The sequence below is a fragment of the Alligator mississippiensis genome, chromosome 3 (assembly GCF_030867095.1).
Source record: "Alligator mississippiensis isolate rAllMis1 chromosome 3, rAllMis1, whole genome shotgun sequence".
NCBI lineage: Eukaryota > Metazoa > Chordata > Crocodylia > Alligatoridae > Alligator > Alligator mississippiensis.
Window position 1 is genome coordinate 43,185,579 of NC_081826.1, and position 19,995 is coordinate 43,205,573.

Genomic DNA, 19,995 nt, shown 5'->3' on the forward strand with positions numbered 1-19,995 from the left:
AGGTGTGCTATGGCCACCCCAGAATTTACCATAGCCCCCTCCCCTGAAATTGCCTCCACTGGCAGCACTGCTGTCACCCACCCTGACTGCAGCCCCAGCCCAAACCCCCCACCAGAAAGAGCCCAGCCCCAGCCCACAGCAGCAGCCTGCCCTTGCCCTGTGCACAGATCCCCATGGCTCCGCTGGGGATGAGCACAGCAAAAGAATGTGCCCCCCACTCCCTGCGCCCCCTGGACAAGCCTCTCACGGCTCCATCCTGTGTCCCTCCCCAGCTGGGCAGCGCCTGCCCCAGCCCCAGCCCCACTCCCTTACCGCAGGGGACTCTATCTGCCCCTGCATGCCTTTTCCCTCCTGCCACCCCTCCCCACCCCAAACAGACTTACCACCCAGATGCTGATCTCCACGCTGCCAAACTGGCTGCGTGCATGCTGTAGCTGTGTACGTGCATGCGGCATTTATCAGCAACATTATTGGCCACATCAGCCAAAAGAAGCTGATTGCCAATAATGTCAATTTTCCTTTTATCAGTGCTCATATGACATGAGCTGATGTATCGGTGCACCTCTAGTACGTACCCAAGTATGATTTTGTTCTACTTTGCTCAAGACCATGGGGGTGGGGAGGGGGACCCTCAAAACATGCCTGTCTTTGCAAGACACAATCAAGGCCCAGTCATAAGAAGCAGCAAACAGAAGGAGGATACATCTACCTTTTGCATTAATTATATTTCAAGGACTCAGGCAGGATTAATAGAATCATACATAGATTCTTAAACTGATATATTTAATAGGGAGAATAGGATCCAGAATACAGTTTCTTCAGCCTTTTCTTGTATGGTGTTGCTTTCCAACTCTTTGTCATCTTTGTTGTCTCCTTTGGACCTTCTCCCGTTTCTCTACCTCCTCCTTATAATATAGTACTCAGAATTGGATAGAGTACTCCAAATGATGCCTAATTAAGCCCAGAGTGGTACTATCACATCCTGTATAAACAGAAGCATTGTTTGCAACCCAAAACTGTTTTTTTTTCCTTGTCTGAGATACTAACTGCACCATGCCCTAGGTCCACAATTCTTTTCAGCAGCCCTATGGTGAAGCTGGTTTTCTGCCACCTGTGTGCAGATAGTCGTTTTTTTCCTCCTGTTTCTGTAGCACCTTTTGTCATTGAATTTCATTGCCATTTATAACCTAGTTCTCCTATTTACCCTGAGCCTTTGTAAAATAAATCCTGCTTCCCCAGTTCTGTCATCTGTATATTTAGCATGGTATTCTCTATTCCTAAAATAATCATTTTCAGAACAGAATGTTTTTATTAACACCTAATTAAGCATTTTCCCTGTATCATAAAACGTTAATTCATTTAATCTTAATTCTGTGATTAATTTAGAACAAGTAAGTGTTGCCCAGCATAAGCCCTCGGTGTGCATGCTTTAAATGATTGAATGTTTTAAATGGCCTTATCTTCAGGATGAATTGTAGATTCTCTCATTTTGCAGATTCTCACTCTCAAGTTGTCAGCAAGTTTAGTCATGCATAGCAAAGTTACCACTCTACAATGTTAAAACCTCCACTGAACAAATGTGGCTCAGGAAGCAATGAAAGTTTCCTTATACTCTGCCATCACCAGAATGAAGGCCAGTGTTTTGGAGGGGCAATTTCCATGCACATTTTGCCTTGATGAAGTTGCCAAACATTCCAAGTATAGTTGTGTCTTTGCAAGCAGATGATACCTGCTCACTAATAACACAGTCACTGAGGTCACTAAAGAGCCAACCATTAAAGAAGTATAGGTCGTAGCCATATCTAAGGACATAGGCAGACAAGGTTCTTTGGGTAAATTAGTTATCTTTTATTAGACCAACTAAATAGTTGACATTTTTTTTATTAGCAAGCTTTCAGGTTTAAAAACACTTCATAGGGCTGTGGAAGCATCTGCAGTTAGTGTGTGCTCTTTCTGGATGGAATGAATAGTAAAGTGCCCAGAGGTTGGTATGTATACAAGAAAGCCAATCAGTAAAAATATAAACTGAGGAGTCAGTAGGTGAGAGAGAGGTTGGGGGGTGAGGGAATGAATGCAGCAAGTAAATAGTGGAATGCGCACACACCGGAAATCTATTAAAGACAAGAACACCCAATTACCAGTGGGAGCACATTTCTCACAAGAAAACCACTCTCTCCCAAATCTCTGAGTACTGATCCTCAAGGGGAATTTACAAAACACTTTTCACAGACGAGCCTATGAACTTCACTTCATCAGCCTCCTGGATACAAATACCATGGACTAAACATAGACATTGGATTTATGACACACTATAGCCTGCCTGACATCCAACTCCACAGGTACCTTTCCACTATTTACCTGCAACACTCATCCAGAGAACCTTGTCAACCATTAAAGGATGCTCATAAATAATACACAAGCTAGATTTAAATTGAAGATTTGATAAGACCTTTTCACCTGCCAGTTAACTTTTTTCCTACTAAAGGAATACATTTCAGCGATGGACCATGCAAGACCATATTCCTGCAGGGGCCTTGTACAAAGACAGAGGCAGACTCTTCTGTACCGCCTGTCAATCTCTGAGGATGGGCATGACTTCCAGGGCCTCCTGGCCAATCAGAGGGGTGGCGGGGAGGGGAGCTGCCACACTCGAACCACGAAAATGGTGGCAGGCGCCATGCTCAGACTGTGAAAACCAAAGAGAAGCCACCCCAAATTCAGTAGGTCCCTAATCACAAAACATAAGCTATAGGGCTGTGTGAAGCTTCAGTCCCTGATTTGATTCAGCAGAGATTCGACCCTCCGAATCGTTTTGGAGAGATTCAGAAAGATTTGGCGATTCAGATATAGACACAGCTTTAAATGTTTTTTCTACATTCCTCAAGTACCAGGTGGCTCATGAATACTGCGATGGCAGGGCCGATGCAGCGTCCCACAGGAGCGCAGAGGGCTCCCCAGCATGCTTAGCAGCAGACCTGGAAGTGGACCAGAAGCACTTCTGGTCCACTTCCGGGTCCGCCGGGGAGCATGCTGAGCCCCACCCCCGGCTCGGCTACTGGTGCCTCCTGGGTCTGGGGGGGTACCTGGGGACCCCCCCACAGCCAATCACCAAGCTGGGGGGGTACAGGGAGGCCCCCCTGTGCGCTTGGAGGCAGACCCAGAAATGGACTGGAAGTACTTCTGATCGACTTCCAGGTTCGCCACCGAGCATGCAGGGGGCCCCCCTCTGTGCTCCTGTGGGACACTCCATCCACCCCAGCATCGCAGCATTGGCCGAATTGAATCAGGACAGTGATCTGAATCAACAGATCAGATCACTGTCCCCAATACGGGCCGAATCCGAATCCAAATTGAATACAGCCTGTTTTGCACACCCCTAATAAGGTAGTGCCAATCTAAAAATCACGCGTGCTTTGTTTCCAAGTTAAATATTCTATTAAAAACTATTATTCTAATTGTCTTCCTTCATTCTAAAACATGAAGAAACATAAAACATGCTGCTTTTCAGCAGTTAGTAATACCGGCAATCATGGTAAAACAAAACAAACGGATCTTGTAAAAATATCAGTTCTATTTTAACAAACAGTAAATGGATATTGCAGATTACAGCTAACAAAACGCAATTCACAAAGCTTTCAGTATATAAATATTAATGAATTATGTTTTCACTACTGCTGGGCAAAGTTTAATTTTGGCTTCCAACATTAAATATTCTCTGAGACAATGATTTTTTTAAAAACGTTTTATCTCCCCTCTTCAATAAAACTGAAGACAAGAAAAAAATTTCTGATTCGAATTTCATTTCGATTCAGACACAAAATATTTTGTTTTTTTATCTTCTACAACTCACTATCAGTCTTTGCAGACAGCTTTCAGGTTATTTTTAAAAAATGAAGTTCCAAAGCAAGATTGTTTGGTGCTATCCTGCAAAAGAAGGAATTTACTGTGTGCGCGCACATGTGTACACACACACTGTTGTGTAGAAAAGGAAGGAGGAGGTTAGAAGGGTGAAGTATAGCAGAAGAAACAACAAATCTCTGCTATGGGATTTCTCTTCTCTATGGTTGAGGCTTTCTTCTCCAAACCCTGCAGCCAACACATTCAACATCTAAAAGAGAGAGATTTATTTTCTCTTTATCAGTAAGCAATCTGTGCCAATCTGAAAAAGTGGTTAAGATTCTAAGCCATCTATACAGCCATGAAGCATCCCATTCTAGTCTAGGCTGAATGGATTAGAAGGCTACTATGAAAGGTCAGAGGTAGACAGAAGCAACATTTAAAGCAAACATTTTAAGACTTCAGAAGCAAATATGCTTAGGATACTATTACAGATGTACAGCAGCTACTTTACCAAATGGTTGTGTTTGCTTCAATAAAACAAAAACAGTTGTACTGATGTATACACTTCTGCAGTGGTGCACCAGTTTCTCCATTGTTAGAAGAGCAAAATGATTAATGGGTCATAACATGAAATCAATACTGTGCTTTATTTTGTTCAATTGACACAACAGTAACCTTGAACCAAATCAAAATAGTTTTGCCCACTGATGTTCCAGCTCATTATTGTTGTCACTATCAATCACTCAGTGAAACAAGTTCACTGGCAGGATAAAACTCCTTGCTTTATATTTGTGCGATACAATTTTTATTAAGAGTAACAATATGAATAATAGAAAAAAAGGAAATTAAAGGGCTGATTTCTCTTCTTGCATCAGAATGTTTCCACTGAATGAAATTACATTGATTTTCAAACAAACATGCGCACAGGGCACACAGGGAAAGAACAGGCTATACTTGAGTGCAGTCTTGCTAGAAGCTCATTTTGCTGTAAAGAACTAAAGCACAAATAACTTCAGCTTTACATAAATACTGACTAGAGTTCAGCTAGAACAAAAATAATTAGAAATTATTTCAATGGCATCTATTCATTATTAAGTCACTATATTTTAAAACAGCTACAGCTAACAAAACCTCAGCAGCTTAGAGCAGATACTTCCAGCATGACAGAACTCTTCCATATAACAGCTATATTAAATGAAAGGCCAACAGAAAAATTCTAGTTTTAGAGTCTGCATACAATGGACTGGCTTTTTAAATGCAAACAGTTAATAGTGTGGGCTCAAATCAATTACATATCCAAATGTAACTTTCATTTTTATCTTCCTTCTTTAAAAAAAGTAAGGGAAACTGATACAAGTTATTTTTTCTTACTGCAGATTAGAACTAAAGTGGTAGATGTGAACGTGCTTTTGAAACTTCATGTCTCCCTCAAAATTTCAGCAGATCAGGATGAAAATAAAGATAGCATTAATCTTGATGGAATTATGGCAATTGAGACTAATATAGACAATTTCAAGACCTAAATCTATTTTAAATTAACATCCATTTCTAAAAGTAGATACAGAAATTAATTGGTCAGAATCACCTGACCTGCCAAACTTGTTAATGAATTATTTCTGTTTCCCATATATATGAAATGTTTTTGTTATAGAGCTACTTCAAATTAATTATGTTATGCAATTTATCAAAGTAATTTTGCGAACTCAGCTGATACTTTCTTTCCCTGAAATAATCTTGAAAGCCAAGAGAAAATTACTGTGTGTATATAAAAAGGAAAAAATATTAATCTAACATTGGTCAAAACTACTAGATCATTTATTTAAGGTTAGGGTGCATTCAATTTCCAAATATCCACAACAACCTTAAATACCACGGGACTCAGTATGAGCAGCTTATACAGACATGAAGGAGATCACTGGTTGGCCTAGTGCAGGGGTGTCAAAGATCTGGCCCACGGAACCCCATCATTTGGTCCCCAGTGCTGCCCTGGTTCTCCGAGAAGATTCACACAGTGCATGTGGTGTGCCCCAGACTGGCTCTGCATTCAGGACACCGCATGGAGTGCAATCCTAGTTTGCTAGAGCAGGTGCTGCATGTACTGGATACATCCAGCATGTAAGGGCCATGGGACCAATCCAGCTCATGCAGTCCATGGGGACAAATGAGTTTGACACTCCTGTCCTAGTGAAACAGAGGACATGGACAGTGCATCAGATCCCAAGCTGGCCATTATATTAATATCTGCTAGGGGCCTTAGCATGACAGCTTTTCTAGCTCAGTGGAGAATCTGCTTATTGTTCATCCCTTTCTAAGAGTTATACATAAGAAAGTCTCAGTAATACTTTTAGCTTGTAATGAAGAGAGAATAGTAAATGCTTTGAGAGAAGAAAGAAAATAGAAGAAAATAGAAGAGGCTCAACATGAACAGACCAAAACTGAATCGAAGTAAAGGAAATCAGTCCTCTTAAAGTACTGGTTATGAAGATGAAAGCAGCTTCTCAGTGCTCTGATCAGCATGTTTGTTGTTGTTTAAGTAATGCAGGTGGTTTCAACCTGTTTTTTTAAGTAAATTTACACATATACCAGTGGGTATTGCAAATGTTAAATAAAGGATTCTTTGTGGTTACATTTAGACAGCTTGGCTGACCATTCCTAGGGATTGTGCGCTAAATTTTTTACAATAGCATAACTAGGGTGGAGAGACTGGGGCACCTGCCCTGGACACTGACTTGGGGGAAGAAGGTGTGTGGAAAAATGTCAGCTGTCACTGCAGCCTGTCATAATTCAAGGGTATGATTTTGTGTGTGCTTCGGCACTGCAGAATTATTTCCCGCCACGAGGAGCTTTCTTTGCACGGTGCAATTCTCAGTTGCAAAGAGAAAACCCCAGTGCAAAGGAGTTCCCGCCATTCGCGTGCAAATTTGTGTCCCACTATTGGCCAGTTCTAAATTATTCCCACATGGTGGCTAGCGATTGGCTTGCTAGCCGTATAAGAGGCTTGAGCGGTTTCCGCCCAAGTTGGAGATCTCCGAGAATCTCAGGAGGATCCTGAGAACCCCAATTCTGAGAATTCCGGGAGAAATCCGAGAGAATTCCGGCAAGGAGTCCATGATCACCTCGTGGACTTCTACGTAAATCTCGGACCGACTGGTAGCCTGATCAACTACTAAGACTCTCTCCCCGTCGCCGCCTAATTCCTCGACGTACCTTTCCCTGCGCGCTTTCATTTCACGGAGCCTAGCAAACTTCGTGTGTGTGTGTGTGTGTGTGTATCCAGAGCTCTGCCCGAGTTATTTCAAGGGGCTCGAGTTTTTCTGCGGGTCTTGTTCGTACGAGCTTTGTAACTGCAACTTAAGCAAAGTTTTCTCCTGCCTGCACCGCGACCATCTACGGTGTAAGTAAAATAATCTTTAATCAACCGCTACGCATCCGTGCCTAATTCTAGTCCGCCAGCCTGCATTCCCCGACCCGCGTGCCAGGGCTGCTGGCCACAGCCCGCCGCGCGCCCCCGAAAGCCTCAGACCGCTCCTGGCCCACACATGGCGACGAGGATGGGATCAGGGGAAGGCACGCTGGAGCTAGAATTAGTTAAGAACTGCCCTTGGCGCAGTGGAAAACTCCAAGTACAGAACTTTATGGAACTGGAGGCGCATATCGCTTACCACCAGGTGGGTGGAATGGGTGAGAGGTTTATCAGCGGACGCCTTTTGCTGAAGGGAGAAGAGGGAGCTTCCGAAGACAGAGCCCCAAGAGAGAGGGAAGTGTATCTTCACCCCGCGGCATTCGGGTGTGTGATGAGTGATGAGCGGGTCCTGTTCAGGCCCCTCAACACTGTGTCCCTCGCCAGAGTCAACCTGGCAGGCGCAGTAAACCCGACCCTCACCCGGGAGTGTGCCCGTTGCCTAAGATGTGCTCGGGAGAGTGAAGAACCGGTGCCGATCGACCGGTTCGCCCCCTTTATGCTGGCGTCTAGATTAAGGGGTCGCGAGCTTCCATCCGAGCTCCGCGAAGATCTGGAGACGGAGGAACGTGCCGCGGATGAGAGGGTGGCCCCACAATACGACAAGCGGGGAGTGCTAACTGCAACTTTTTGCACTGTAACCAATTTAATGCAGAAGAATTTAAGTTTGAAAGCCCAGCTGCGTATGGCCGTTCAAGCGGTCAAAGAAGCGGCTGGGAAAGAAAATCCTGAAACGCCACGCCAAGATGGCGCCTAGCAAGAGGGAGACCACGTGGAAGAACCGGAAGAGAAGGGTGGAGCTTCGGAGAAACCCGCGAGAGTTCAGCCGGCGACCCCACCCACCGACGCAGCGTCGCTTCCGGCGACCACGCCTTCTTGCCAACGGAAGGGAGAATTGAGCGGAGGAGTGCATCCGCCCCTCCTGCCTGAAGCAATAACAGCAGCAATGACTCCCGAAGTAACAGATCAGCCTATAGCAATGACCAGCCGAGTTGCTACTACCTATTACGCTCGCACCAGAACTGAATTACAGGAGTTGTGTAGAGAATCAAGAATCCAACCTGAAGAAACTCTAGCTGTATGGTTGGGACATTTGGTCGTGGAACTTGGATCCGACCTGCTGAACCAGGAAGAAGCAAGCTTCTTGGTCAGACAAGCTTCGTGGAGTACAGGACATGTCACTGACATCGACATGGTGGCGTTTAACATTCACTGGCCTATTCCACTGACAGCGCTTGTTGCAGGACTGATCGGTCAAAAGGCCCACGCATGGCATGACGGACGGCCAGAACATACCGGCGCAGAGCAACTCATGCTAGCAATGATCAGAGTCTCGTACTGTGCCTGGAACCCCAGAGCATGTGCGCTGGGACTGACATCACTCCAGTAAATCAGACCATGGCCTCACTGTCATCTACGAGATCCTGGAACCGTTCCAGTGACCGTTCACAGCATAGATAGTTGTCTTGAGGTTTATGGACGAAATAACATCGCTATCCTCCGGATTCTGCTTAACCCAATGGTGAACCAACCCGTGAGTAACCTCCTTCGTCAGTTGTCATGACTGCGTATCCTGATGGAGCCAAGATTATCTAGTGATTGGGAACGTCAACACCCGACCGAGGCTCAAGGCGCAAGATATCGTGAATCTGATCTTCCATCATTGCCACAGAGAACACCAGAGGAGCGATACGTTTGGATTTCTCCTACAGCGTTCTGGACTCAATAAGCGGCAACTTCGGATTTTAGGGGATGCAGGCCAATGGCAACTGGCCTATGAATTAGGTTTTCATTATCTGGAAGAACTAGACGACGGCTCCTCGACGATTTCATCCAGTTGAGTGTGCAAGAGAGGGTAGTTCGAAGTAGCAAACACCTGTATTATATGTTTTAAAAATGATAGTGTGGTTCCATGGAAATTTTGTAAATATTTTGATATACGTTAACTTATCTTCTGAGAGTTTTGTTCACAGATCCGGAATTCAAAGTGCATGGCGAAGAGAAGCCCCAAGAAGGATAACATCATCGGCAGAAGTGAGGGCTTGACGTGCGACTTCGCCATGACGCCCACTGAAGCCCTGATCATGCAGTTCTTTGTTATGAATCTAATTATGTGTACATGTATTTGTGCTGGTTATTATTTGATTCGATCCCTGGAGGACGAACTTTTTACGTTAGTTAATTTTATGTTTACCCGTTTAGTTCAACGACCCGTGGTAAGAGCTCTCGATGACCCGAGTAACGAGTGTATGGCATAATTCAGCTGTGCCTTCAGCAAGGGGGGATGTCATAACCCAAGGGTATGATTTTGTGTGTGCTTCGGCACTGCAGAATTATTTCCCGCCACGAGGAGCTTTCTTTGCACAGTGCAATTCTCAGTTGCAAAGAGAAAACCCCAGTGCAAAGGAGTTCCCACCATTCGCATGCAAATTTGTGTCCCACTATTGGCCAGTTCTAAATTATTCCCACGTGGCGGCTAGTGATTGGCTTGCTAGCCGTATAAGAGGCTTGAGCGGTTTCCGCCCAAGTTGGAGATCTCCGAGAATCTCAGGAGGATCCTGAGAACCCTGATTCCGAGAATTCCGGGAGAAATCCGAGAGAATTCCGGCAAGGAGTCCATGATCACCTCGTGGACTTCTACGTAAATCTCGGACCGACTGGTAGCCTGATCAACTACTAAGAATCTCTCCCCGTCGCCGCCTAATCCCTCGACGTACCCTTTCCTGCGCGCTTTCGTTCCACGGAGCCTAGCAAACTTCGTGTGTGTGTGTATCCAGAGCTCTGCCCGAGTTATTTCACGAGGCTCGAGTTTTTCTACAGGTCTTGTTCGTACAAGTTTTGTAACTACAACTTAAGCAAAGTTTTCTCCTGCCTGCACCGCGACCATCTACGGTGTAAGTAAAATAATCTTTAATCAACTGCTACGCGCCTGTGCCTAATTCTAGTCCGCCGGCCTGCATTCCCCGACCCACGTGCCAGGGTTGCTGGCCACAGCCCGCCGCGTGCCCCCGAAAGCCTCGGACTGCTCCCGGCCCACACACAGCCAAGCAGTGACACTGGTGGCATGACAGCAACTGGAAGCTGCTGTTTCCCCCATGTGTCTTGCTGGTCCAGGCACCCAGCTGTTTCACTATGCCTCTGCAATTTAATACAATTTAATAATATTCAGAACCCGGGAGGGAACACTACTGACTTGACTTCTAAAATCCTCATGGCTCAATTATCCACTTTTTTGGTACATATCTTTAAAATCAAGAGACATTTTTGCATTACTATTTAATAATCCTAAAAATGATTTTTAAAGATTAAGCTTTCCTTCCAGATGTGTTTTGTGGGTTGCTTCTGCAATACCTGCATTTTTCTTGAAGGACTGCATATTAACTTCTGTTCTGAATCAATTTGCCATGAAACACTAAACAAATGCCACTACCATTCCTTAGACAAGCCAAATATAATATAGACCTTATATCAAAATCTTTCTTAACCATGCAGTTTGTCCAGTAAAACAGTGCTTTTCAACTGGTGGCCTGCAGGTCACATGCAGCTCATGAGGGATTAAATTGCAGCCCTCGAGCTCCCATCCTACAGCCACTCCCTCATTGCTCCAGATGCAAAAGTAGTTGGAGGCTCTGGGCTTTCCCTCCCTCTGGCTTTTGGTGTCTGCCCCCTTCCCTCAGGAGGCAGAGAGTGTAATGCAGCGTGGCCTGGGGAGCTGAAGATGAGCTTGGAGCAAGCTCACAGTTCAGCAACAATGCTGGAGGAGCAGGAGTTAGGCACACTGTACAGCAGTGGGGGTAGGGGGCAAGAATGCATGGCACAGCAGTGGGGGGAGAGAGGGGAGAGCAGGGGAGCTGAGCCGATTTAATACAGCATGTGGTGGGAGGCATCCATATAGTATGCAGCCCAGATGGCCTGTAGCTCACTTTGGTGTGGCCCACAGGTGAGCATTCCCTTCTAGTATAGCCTCTGGGGCATTCAGCCCCCAAAAGCTTACAAGTTGGACAGCCCTACAATAAAGATATTGCATATAAAAATCCTTGCATATTTCCTGGACCTTCACAGCTATAGTGTCACTCCAACATTACCAAAACTTTAGTAAACTCCCATGTTCTGATTAATGGAATAGAAAGAACAGAACATATCAGTGTCCTGAGAAAAAAATCATACAATCTCCCATTTAAAATTCAGGTCTGTCCTGGTAAAGCAGGGATATACAAACACAAATCTCAGGTGTTAAAAAAATGCATTTGGAATTAAGATACAATAGCTATAATAAGCCTTAAGCCTCATTAGTACATTTATACCAAGCATCTTACTTTTTGGCAAAACTCAGCATGGTAGTGTGATTTCATTTCTATAACCATAATAGCTTAGCATTCCATATCTTATGTCTTTCTATTAAATTAAGAATACCATGATGTGAAATTCCTGTTCAAGTATTATTTACAATACACTCATATTACTCTGCTGCCAGCAACTAGCAATGACTACATACTGCTTTAAGTTATTTCCGGGACAATAACTATTGGAATCGTGCATGAAGGTGGGTAAGTGGAATCCTAAGGACAAACATATCATTGCCATCAGTCCATCCAATGTGGATTTATATATAAAGTGGTTCTTAAAATTAATGCAGTCATTTACGCTTTCACTCAAACACTGTCCAGCCAGCCCAGAGCTTATTCTACAGCCTTTATTTTATGATGTTACATACTAGTTAGGAGCAGTTGCTGTTTATGTAACAGTAGGTATTAATGCCAGCCCTATGATTTTATTACTGTCTACTGAAGCCTCATTAATTTTCAGACAATAAGCAGGGTTATGTCATGCCATTACTTAAAGAGGAGACTACCAAAAATGAGTCCCTGGTGCTGAGGAGTGTTAAATACTCTAGTGACGGAAAACTTACAAAGCAAGCCTGAAATATGAAAACTGTGACCAAGCTTCCCTTCCGTTAAGGACCAAATTTCAAGGACAAAGACTCAAGTTCCACATTCACAGAGAGCATAAATATGTTCCTACATCCTTGTGTACTGCAATTATACATGCCAATTAAGTATCTGTACATGCAAATGATCAATTAGCCAACTGCCCATTTATTCAAGTGCATTTAAACTAAATAATTTCTTATTGTAAAGATACAACCATGAACCTCAGGCTTCCAGTTCTGTAAGTGTATAACTAGCCTTCCATCTAGAAACACAATAAAGTAAATCCTAAACTCACATGCAGAATAAGTTTAAAATATCACAAATGGGGACACATTAATACCAGCTAATTTTACAGGTTCTGTGGCAAAACAGTTCCACAATGCCTTTAAGATGACAGATCGAAATACAGACGTCACATACGCATACTGAGTTCTTCTCAGAGCCCAAGATTTGAAACTGATCTTAGGTGACTTTCCACTGTTGTAGCCATGACAATTCAGAGCTTTGAAGAGACAGCTTCAAGACCATCTATTTAAAAATGCCATTGAGGATAAAAAAAAAAAAAAAAAAAATGCTGTAAGGATTTTCTTCTCTCCTGTTATTTTTAAATTCAGTTTGGCAGAAAAAATATTTAGATAAACAGAACTTGTTACACCCTATGCAACACTCTTCTACTAGATAAAGGTTCAAGTTTTCTTCCTATAAACTTTTTTTTTCTATTTTTCTGGGAGACTACAATTTTACCAGATGGCTACTGCCTGTAGGTGGTAAAAGCAGGTCTTGTATGCCCATAATTCTTTACAAGCAGGCTCTTCCAAAGATTTATACATGCAGGATAACCCAATAACCTTAATCCTGAGACTTCCTATTCAATCTAATGAACTGTGGCTACTAAAGTGGTTTAGGCTGATCAAAACTTCCTCTGTCAACACCCGAGTTTGAAGGCATGATTATAGTGGTATTTACATATGGTCTGAACCGGTCTGGTTCTGGGAAGAAGAAAAAAGCATGTTACGTAGGACCTTTGATCTGGTTATCCTGTTCAGGTTTCCAATTTTGGAATTAAGATCTTCTTACCTTGTTCTAAAACCTCACATTGGAAGAGAAAGGGAGCATTTTGGCACATTTAGAGAAAGAATCCAAAGAATCCAACTTCAAATCACAGCCTGTGACATATACATATAGTGCTTGATGCTGGTACTCTACAGATCACCGAATTGTGTCAGAAAGAGCAAAACAGGAGCTCCCAAGCATCACTTTAACATATACTCTAACCTGTTCTTTCTTAAATGTAAGCTTGCAAAAATAGTCTTTAAAAAAAAAAAAAAAAGGCTTATTTCTGATGAGTCCAAAATACTCAGTCCTTACTATATTTTAACTATCAGACACTTCACTCACAAGTACAGAGGTGGTTAATCATGTTAAGTCTGAAGACAAGCAGAAGATAGAGCAGGGTGCCACCTAGGAGACTAAATAACTGGTTCAGAAGCTTGAACTTTCATAGGCAACAACCTGCTTTGTCAGATCCTAGGAATGGAGTTTCAATTCATGATCTGCAAATAGATTGTCTTTTCCCCATCCCGGTTATATTCTCTGTGTTCTGTTGTCTGCTTTGGTTGTTTTGGGATTTTTTGGGGGGGTGGGGGTGAGGGGGATTCTCTCTCTTTTTTTTTGGTAGAGGATACCACAAGAATGTCCTGATGTCCTGATCCATGATGAAGGCTGCTAGGTGCTACACCAATATAGATTATAATTATTAATCATAGACTGGCTTCAATTACTCATTACATACTTTGCTCTTACAACTGATTTCATTAATTTTACTGAACAAAACCTGTACTTTAAGGATTATCATATGCTGGAAGTATATTACAATAAAAACCAAAGCAAAATAGATAAATGAAGCAAATGTTTATTCATTTTCCCATCTAAAGTCCAAAGGCAAATTGCTTTAAAAAATATAACATATGAAAAAAATTAAAGGAAAAAAATTAAATCTGAAGAAAAACATGCCACATTCAAAAGCTTGGCTAAAGCTATCCCAACAACGCAGCTGGTCTAAGATATCACCCATAAAAATTTTTGCCACTTGTATATTTCCTGGCCCATCACAACTACATGATTCCGATACTAAAAAAAAAAAAATCTTTATTTTTTTGGAAAAGTATAAAAGCAGATATCTTGATGGTGTAACAGCATCTGTGAAGAACATTTATTTTCATTTGCAACTCTGCATAATAGTTGACAATTAGCAGAAGTTTTCCCAAATAGGACTGTGTAAATGACCTTGTCCTATTTAATTATTGAATTTCTTTCTCCCTGAGGCTCCTGTCATGTCAATATATTATCAGCACACAGAATGTGATAGAAAGAACATTAAGGGTATCACACATTACAGATCACAGCTGTGCAAATAATTTTGTAAAATATTGTTTCAGCTTTCATTACAACCAAACACGCACATTAATGCAAAATGTGGCTTTTCAACCTTCTATCTAGATTGACAAGAAATTTTAGACTTGATTTTAGACCACCTGTTTCAAGTAGTTTCAGAAATACACAGTAATATTTATGCTGTGGCAAATGGCATTCCTCAGCTGAGCTGAATGTTTGTATAAAGAACAATCCCTAGCTGAAGCTATCCCCCCTCCCCATACACACCATTGCCTGGTGTTAATAGGCAACATAGTCTGACGTGTACTTCAGTAGGTTTGCATTTGGTTGTTACTTTCATATCATGTCATATTTAATTTGAGGTGGAACCGTAAACACGTGACCCTGGACAAAAACCATCAACATCTGTGAAAGCTCTAGCCAAAGAGCGCACCCCCTCCGCCCCACGCTTCCAATTTCTAGTGAAGTAATTTAAAAAGTGTAGTCTCCCCTCTACCGGCCTCAGCTAACTCTGCTGCGAGAGGCAAGACTGAGGGCTGAATGGAGCTGGACCAGCCCCAACTCGATCATCCAAGCCAGGCCAAGGGGCTTAAACACCTTCAGGGATGGAGACTCCACAACTCCTCTGGGTAACTTATTCTGGTGCTTTACTACCCTCCTAGTCGGAAAGTTTTCCCTGATCCCTAACCTAAACTTCCCTGGCTGCAACTTGAGACCACCGCCCCGGGGCCTGTCATCTGCCACCAGACCGGCTCCATCCTTTGTAACGCCCCGCAGGTAGCTGAAGGCTGCTATCAGACCCCCTCCGTCTTCTCCTCAGGCACAGCCAGCCCAGGTCCCTCGGCCCCTCCGCACCCCGGGCCCGGCGGCGGCGGCCCAGGCTCCTTCCCTTACCTGTCCCGCCGCGGCGGCGGACCCGCACCAGCACCTCGGCGCTGCCGCCCGGCGGGAGCTCGCGGGTGAGGTGGAGGCGGCCCGAGCCGCGCTCCACGCCCAGGGCCGAGGCGGGCGCCGCCACCTCGAACCAGGCGCCGGCGTCGCGGTAGCGGGTGTCGGGCACGGTGAACACGGCGTCGCCGCGCCGCGCCCCGGCCCGCGCCCGCGCCGTGTAGGACACCCGCCCGCCGCCGCCCGCCAGCAGCGCCCGCTCCGCCGCCCCGCGCAGCTGCACCAGCACCAGCGCCGAAGTCAGCGCCAGCAGCCGCCGGGCGCGGGAGCAGCGCGGCCGCCCCATCCCTGTCCCGGTCCCGGTCCCCGTCCCCGTCCCCGCGCAGCGCCCGGCCGGCCAACCAGCCAGCGCCGGCTGACAGCGCCTCTCTGCGCGCTCGGCTCCACGTGCGGCCTCGGCCCAGCTGCCCAATCAGTGCTCGGGGCGGGGCCCCTGGCCACGCCCACCGCAGGCCACGCCTCCAAAGCGCGTGCAGGCGGGCACAGCCCAGCCCGGCGGTCCTCGGGCAGGAGGGGCGGCGGGACCTGGTGCTCCGGGTGGCAAGCCCTGCTGTGTTGTCCAGGGGCAGCTGCAGAGGAAAGTCCCCGGAACAGCAATGGTCTGCGGGAGAGGAGAGGAGCTGCCCTAGCAAGGGGCGCATTGGTGCAGAAGGAGGGAAGGTCCAGAGAAGGGCGGCAAGGCCGAGCAGGGGTGCGGAGGGCAGAGGGATGCAGGGAGAAACCTCTGCAGTTGTAGAAAAGAGGCTCGAGGGCGCACACGGGGAGAACTTACAAAATCCTAAAGGGAAAAAAGAAAGGCAGGAGGGATTTATTTACTGTCCCTCGAGACAAGAACGATGGGCCCGGCAAGGAGAGCAGCAGGTAATGCCTTCCACAAGAGGATTTTTGGTTGTAGCTGTGTTGGACTAAGGACCCTCCTAGTAAGAAAGTTTTCCCTGATCTCTAAGCTAAACTTCCCTTGCTGCAGCTTGAGACCACGGCTCCTTGTTCTGTCATCTGCTACCACTAAGAACAGTCCAGCTCCATCCTTTGCAGCTTTCAGCTACCTGCAGGGGGTTGCTATTAGATCCCTCCTTAGCCTTCTCTTCAGCCTACACGAGCCCAGGTCCCTCGGCCTCTCTGCAGGACATCTGCTCTGCATCCCTCACCACTTTCCGCACTCTGGGCTGGACAGTGATGCCTGCGCTGGGCCAATGGTGCAGCCGGAAGGGCACAGGCGAGCCACACGGCCCTGTGGGAGAAGCCAGCAGGGCAGAGTGGAGCTCAAGAAGCAGCAGAGCAAAGGCTGACAGGCCCTTCCCACCCCCTGCTCATCAGCTGCACCAGCTTCTTTCATGCCTAGGAAATGACCTGCTTGGTGGAACGGAAGCGGAAAGGGATCTTGGAGTCCTAGTGGACTCCAAGATGAACATGAGTCGGCAGTGTGACGAAGCCATCAGAAAAGCCAATGGCAATTTATCGTGCATCAGCAGATGCATGACGAATAGATCCAAGGTGATACTTCCCCTCTATCGGGTGCTGATCAGACCGCAGTTGGAGTACTGCGTGCAATTCTGGGCACCACACTTCAGGAGAGATGTGGATAACCTGGAGAGGGTCCAGAGAAGGGCCACTCATATGGTTAAGGGCTTGCAGGCCAAGCCCTACGAGGAGAGACTAGAGAACCTGAACCTTTTTAGCCTCTGCAAGAGAAGGTTGAGAGGCGACCTTGTGGCTGCCTATAAGTTCATCATGGGGGCACAGAAAGGAATTGGTGAGGTTTTATTCACCAAGGCGTCCCTGGGGGTTACAAGAAATAATGGCCACAAGCTAGCAGAGAACAGATTTAGACTGGACATTAGGAAGAACTTCTTCACAGTTCGAGTGGCCAAGGTCTGGAACGGGCTCCCAAGGGAGGTGGTGCTCTCCCCTACCCTGGGGGTCTTCAAGAGAAGGTTAGATAAGCATCTAGCTGGGGTCATCTGAACCCAGCACTCTTTCCTGCCTATGCAGGACTTGATGATCTATTGAGGTCCCTTCCGACCCTAACATCTATGAATCTATTCCTTGGAGATATCAGAACAGCAGAGACTCCCTATGCCTGAAGAAGGATGCTTGTTCCCAAAAGCTTGCTAAGAACTTTTTTCCAACTGCTCAGGTGGTGTAATACAAGTTATCACATCTGCCCAAAGAAGCTTGCCTTCAACAAAAGGAAGTTTATTCACACAGCCTGTAATTTAGGTGTGGAACTTGTTGAGGAAGCTGCTCCAGATGTTGAGGAAGCTGACAGTTAAGCCAGATTCAAACCGATCAGATGAATTCTTGGAGGAAAGCGGCATAAGTAGCTATTAAGCCTGGGAGTTAGGAGTATGACCTTTAAATCAGAACTTCCTACACCTTAAATGCAGGAAGCTGCAAATGAGAGGAACAGTAGGGAAAAACACCCCTAGTCATACCCAGTTCCCTCACCCTTTCAACATCTGTTCTCTGCCACAGGACTGAGCTACATGGACCTGTGGTCTGAAATGGCAAATGGCAATTCTTATGTTCTTATGTAATCAAATATTGACTAGAGTATTGACTACTATATGGATTTATAATACAGTAAGCAAATGATGTTAAATAAAATACTTACATAACTCTTGCTGCAGGAAGTAGCCAGTGTTGTCTGTGGTCTTTTGGAAAGCAAGTAATATTTGGGGAAAAATTAGTATAATTCTTTAATTTTTAAACTTATATTACTTCATTGTTCTGTAAGAGAGAGAATCGAAATCCATAGCAAGCCAGCTTTAGTTTAGCTAATTAGTATTTTAATATCTTAGTCAAAACAATTACCAGTACTGTAAGAGGATATTTAGGTCCCTGGCACATGTTCAGGCGCTATGAGATGTAATCATGCCTCCTGTCATGCCACACATGCACGGCAGCAAGCACAAATGTAGAATCAGGAATCAATTCCCAGTTGTGCCCTTTCTACTTGCCAGCAAAGGGAAGCCCAGGATCATGATTCTGGGCTTCCTCTGCATCAGCGAGTCTACAGTGGCCCACAACCCAGCACTGTCCTGGAGCCAGGCTGGATAATCAGCTATTTAATGTAAAGAACCACACAAATCAGCCATAAAAAATGTTCTTTATGTGCAACATTTTTAGGCTGAATTGCCATTTTATGGTGCCTTAAATTGGGTGCACGTATAGCACCCTGGCCATTTATGTCATGATTAACACAGTAAATGTAATGTGTAGATCGGTCTCTAAAGTCCCCTCTACAAATTTCATTGGGAATTTTGCCTTATGGATCCAACCCCGACCTGACGTCCTTGAGAACCATACATCTTTAAAATACACTGGCCCAAACACCTCTAGTATTTAAAATTTAATCCCCCAAGGTACTTTGTATTTCTCCCAGAGGAACAGACAAAAGTTTGATAGTTTTCACTTTTTGCTTTAGGAAAAAGTGCTTTCCATGGAGCTAACCTTAATGTGTCCTTGACTTTATATGAAAATCTCTAACCTAAAGAAAAGTCTGGTGAACTGGAGCAGTATTATTGAGTACAGGAGCTACGTTCAGTGGGGTCTTTTTAGATCACAATGTGCACCCATATCACTGTTCTTTACTGGATGGAATGAGCATGTGGCTGAAGCCTACAGAATCTAAATATAGGTGCTGAGCAGGGAAAAGTCCAAATGTAGGGGCTGTATACCTCCAATGATAACAGATGGAAAAAAAAATCAATGGTAGTTATCACCGTTTAAAATAGTGAACAGCTTCATCTTGCTTCCTGAGAAGGAAGCAAGACTGGGATACTGCTGTTGGGCTTGGGAAAGCAAATACTGCTGGCGCAATCACGTTTGAAACATGAATCATTGCACTGATTAAATGTCATCATCCATAGAGTTTTAAACTGAAGGTGCAATGCCAATTACCTCCTACTATTAAAAGATTACTAAATTTCTCATCATTGTAACGCTGTCATGGCAGGGTTTTTCAAAGTTGATAGCGACTAGCCACAAAAAAAACCTCTTGTCAGACACTGGATGTAAATAGTAAGTTAGTTACACATTTTTGACAAACCACTGACAAACAGCTGGCCACACTGTGTTAATTCTTTCCAGTAACACATCCTCCCTCTTGATTTTCAAATGTTTGTTAGTTTAACTAACAATATTAAGTTAGGCAGCTGTTTGCTGCCAGCTTTGTTATCACTGTACCAATGTCTAGAGTAGACATCAAACTTTGCTCAGAAGAACAAGCAATTGTCAGATTATTCAAACAAGTGGAAGTAGTAACCAATTCTTAAGATCTAATGAGGAATGAGATAGCAGCAAAATTTTAAAGATACAAAAAAGTGGAAGAACCATGAAATATTTCTAAATCTTTTTTACTTTGACTTCTAATAATATGAAGGAATGATGACACTATTTTTCTACACATTCTCAGGCCCT

General features: G+C 44.7%; 1 protein-coding gene across 1 annotated transcript in view; it reads right to left on the bottom strand.

Annotated features, from left to right (window-relative positions):
• The window catches only part of LOC102569725 (neural-cadherin), a 92,324-nt gene extending 72,490 nt beyond the window's left edge, over positions 1–19,834 (bottom strand). The window contains exon 1 of the mRNA XM_006273952.4: positions 15,520–19,834. Within this exon, the coding sequence (XP_006274014.3) occupies positions 15,520–15,859 (340 nt within the window). The 5' untranslated portion in view covers positions 15,860–19,834. The remainder of the gene's footprint in view (positions 1–15,519) is intronic.
• Between the last annotated feature and the right edge of the window lie 161 nt (positions 19,835–19,995).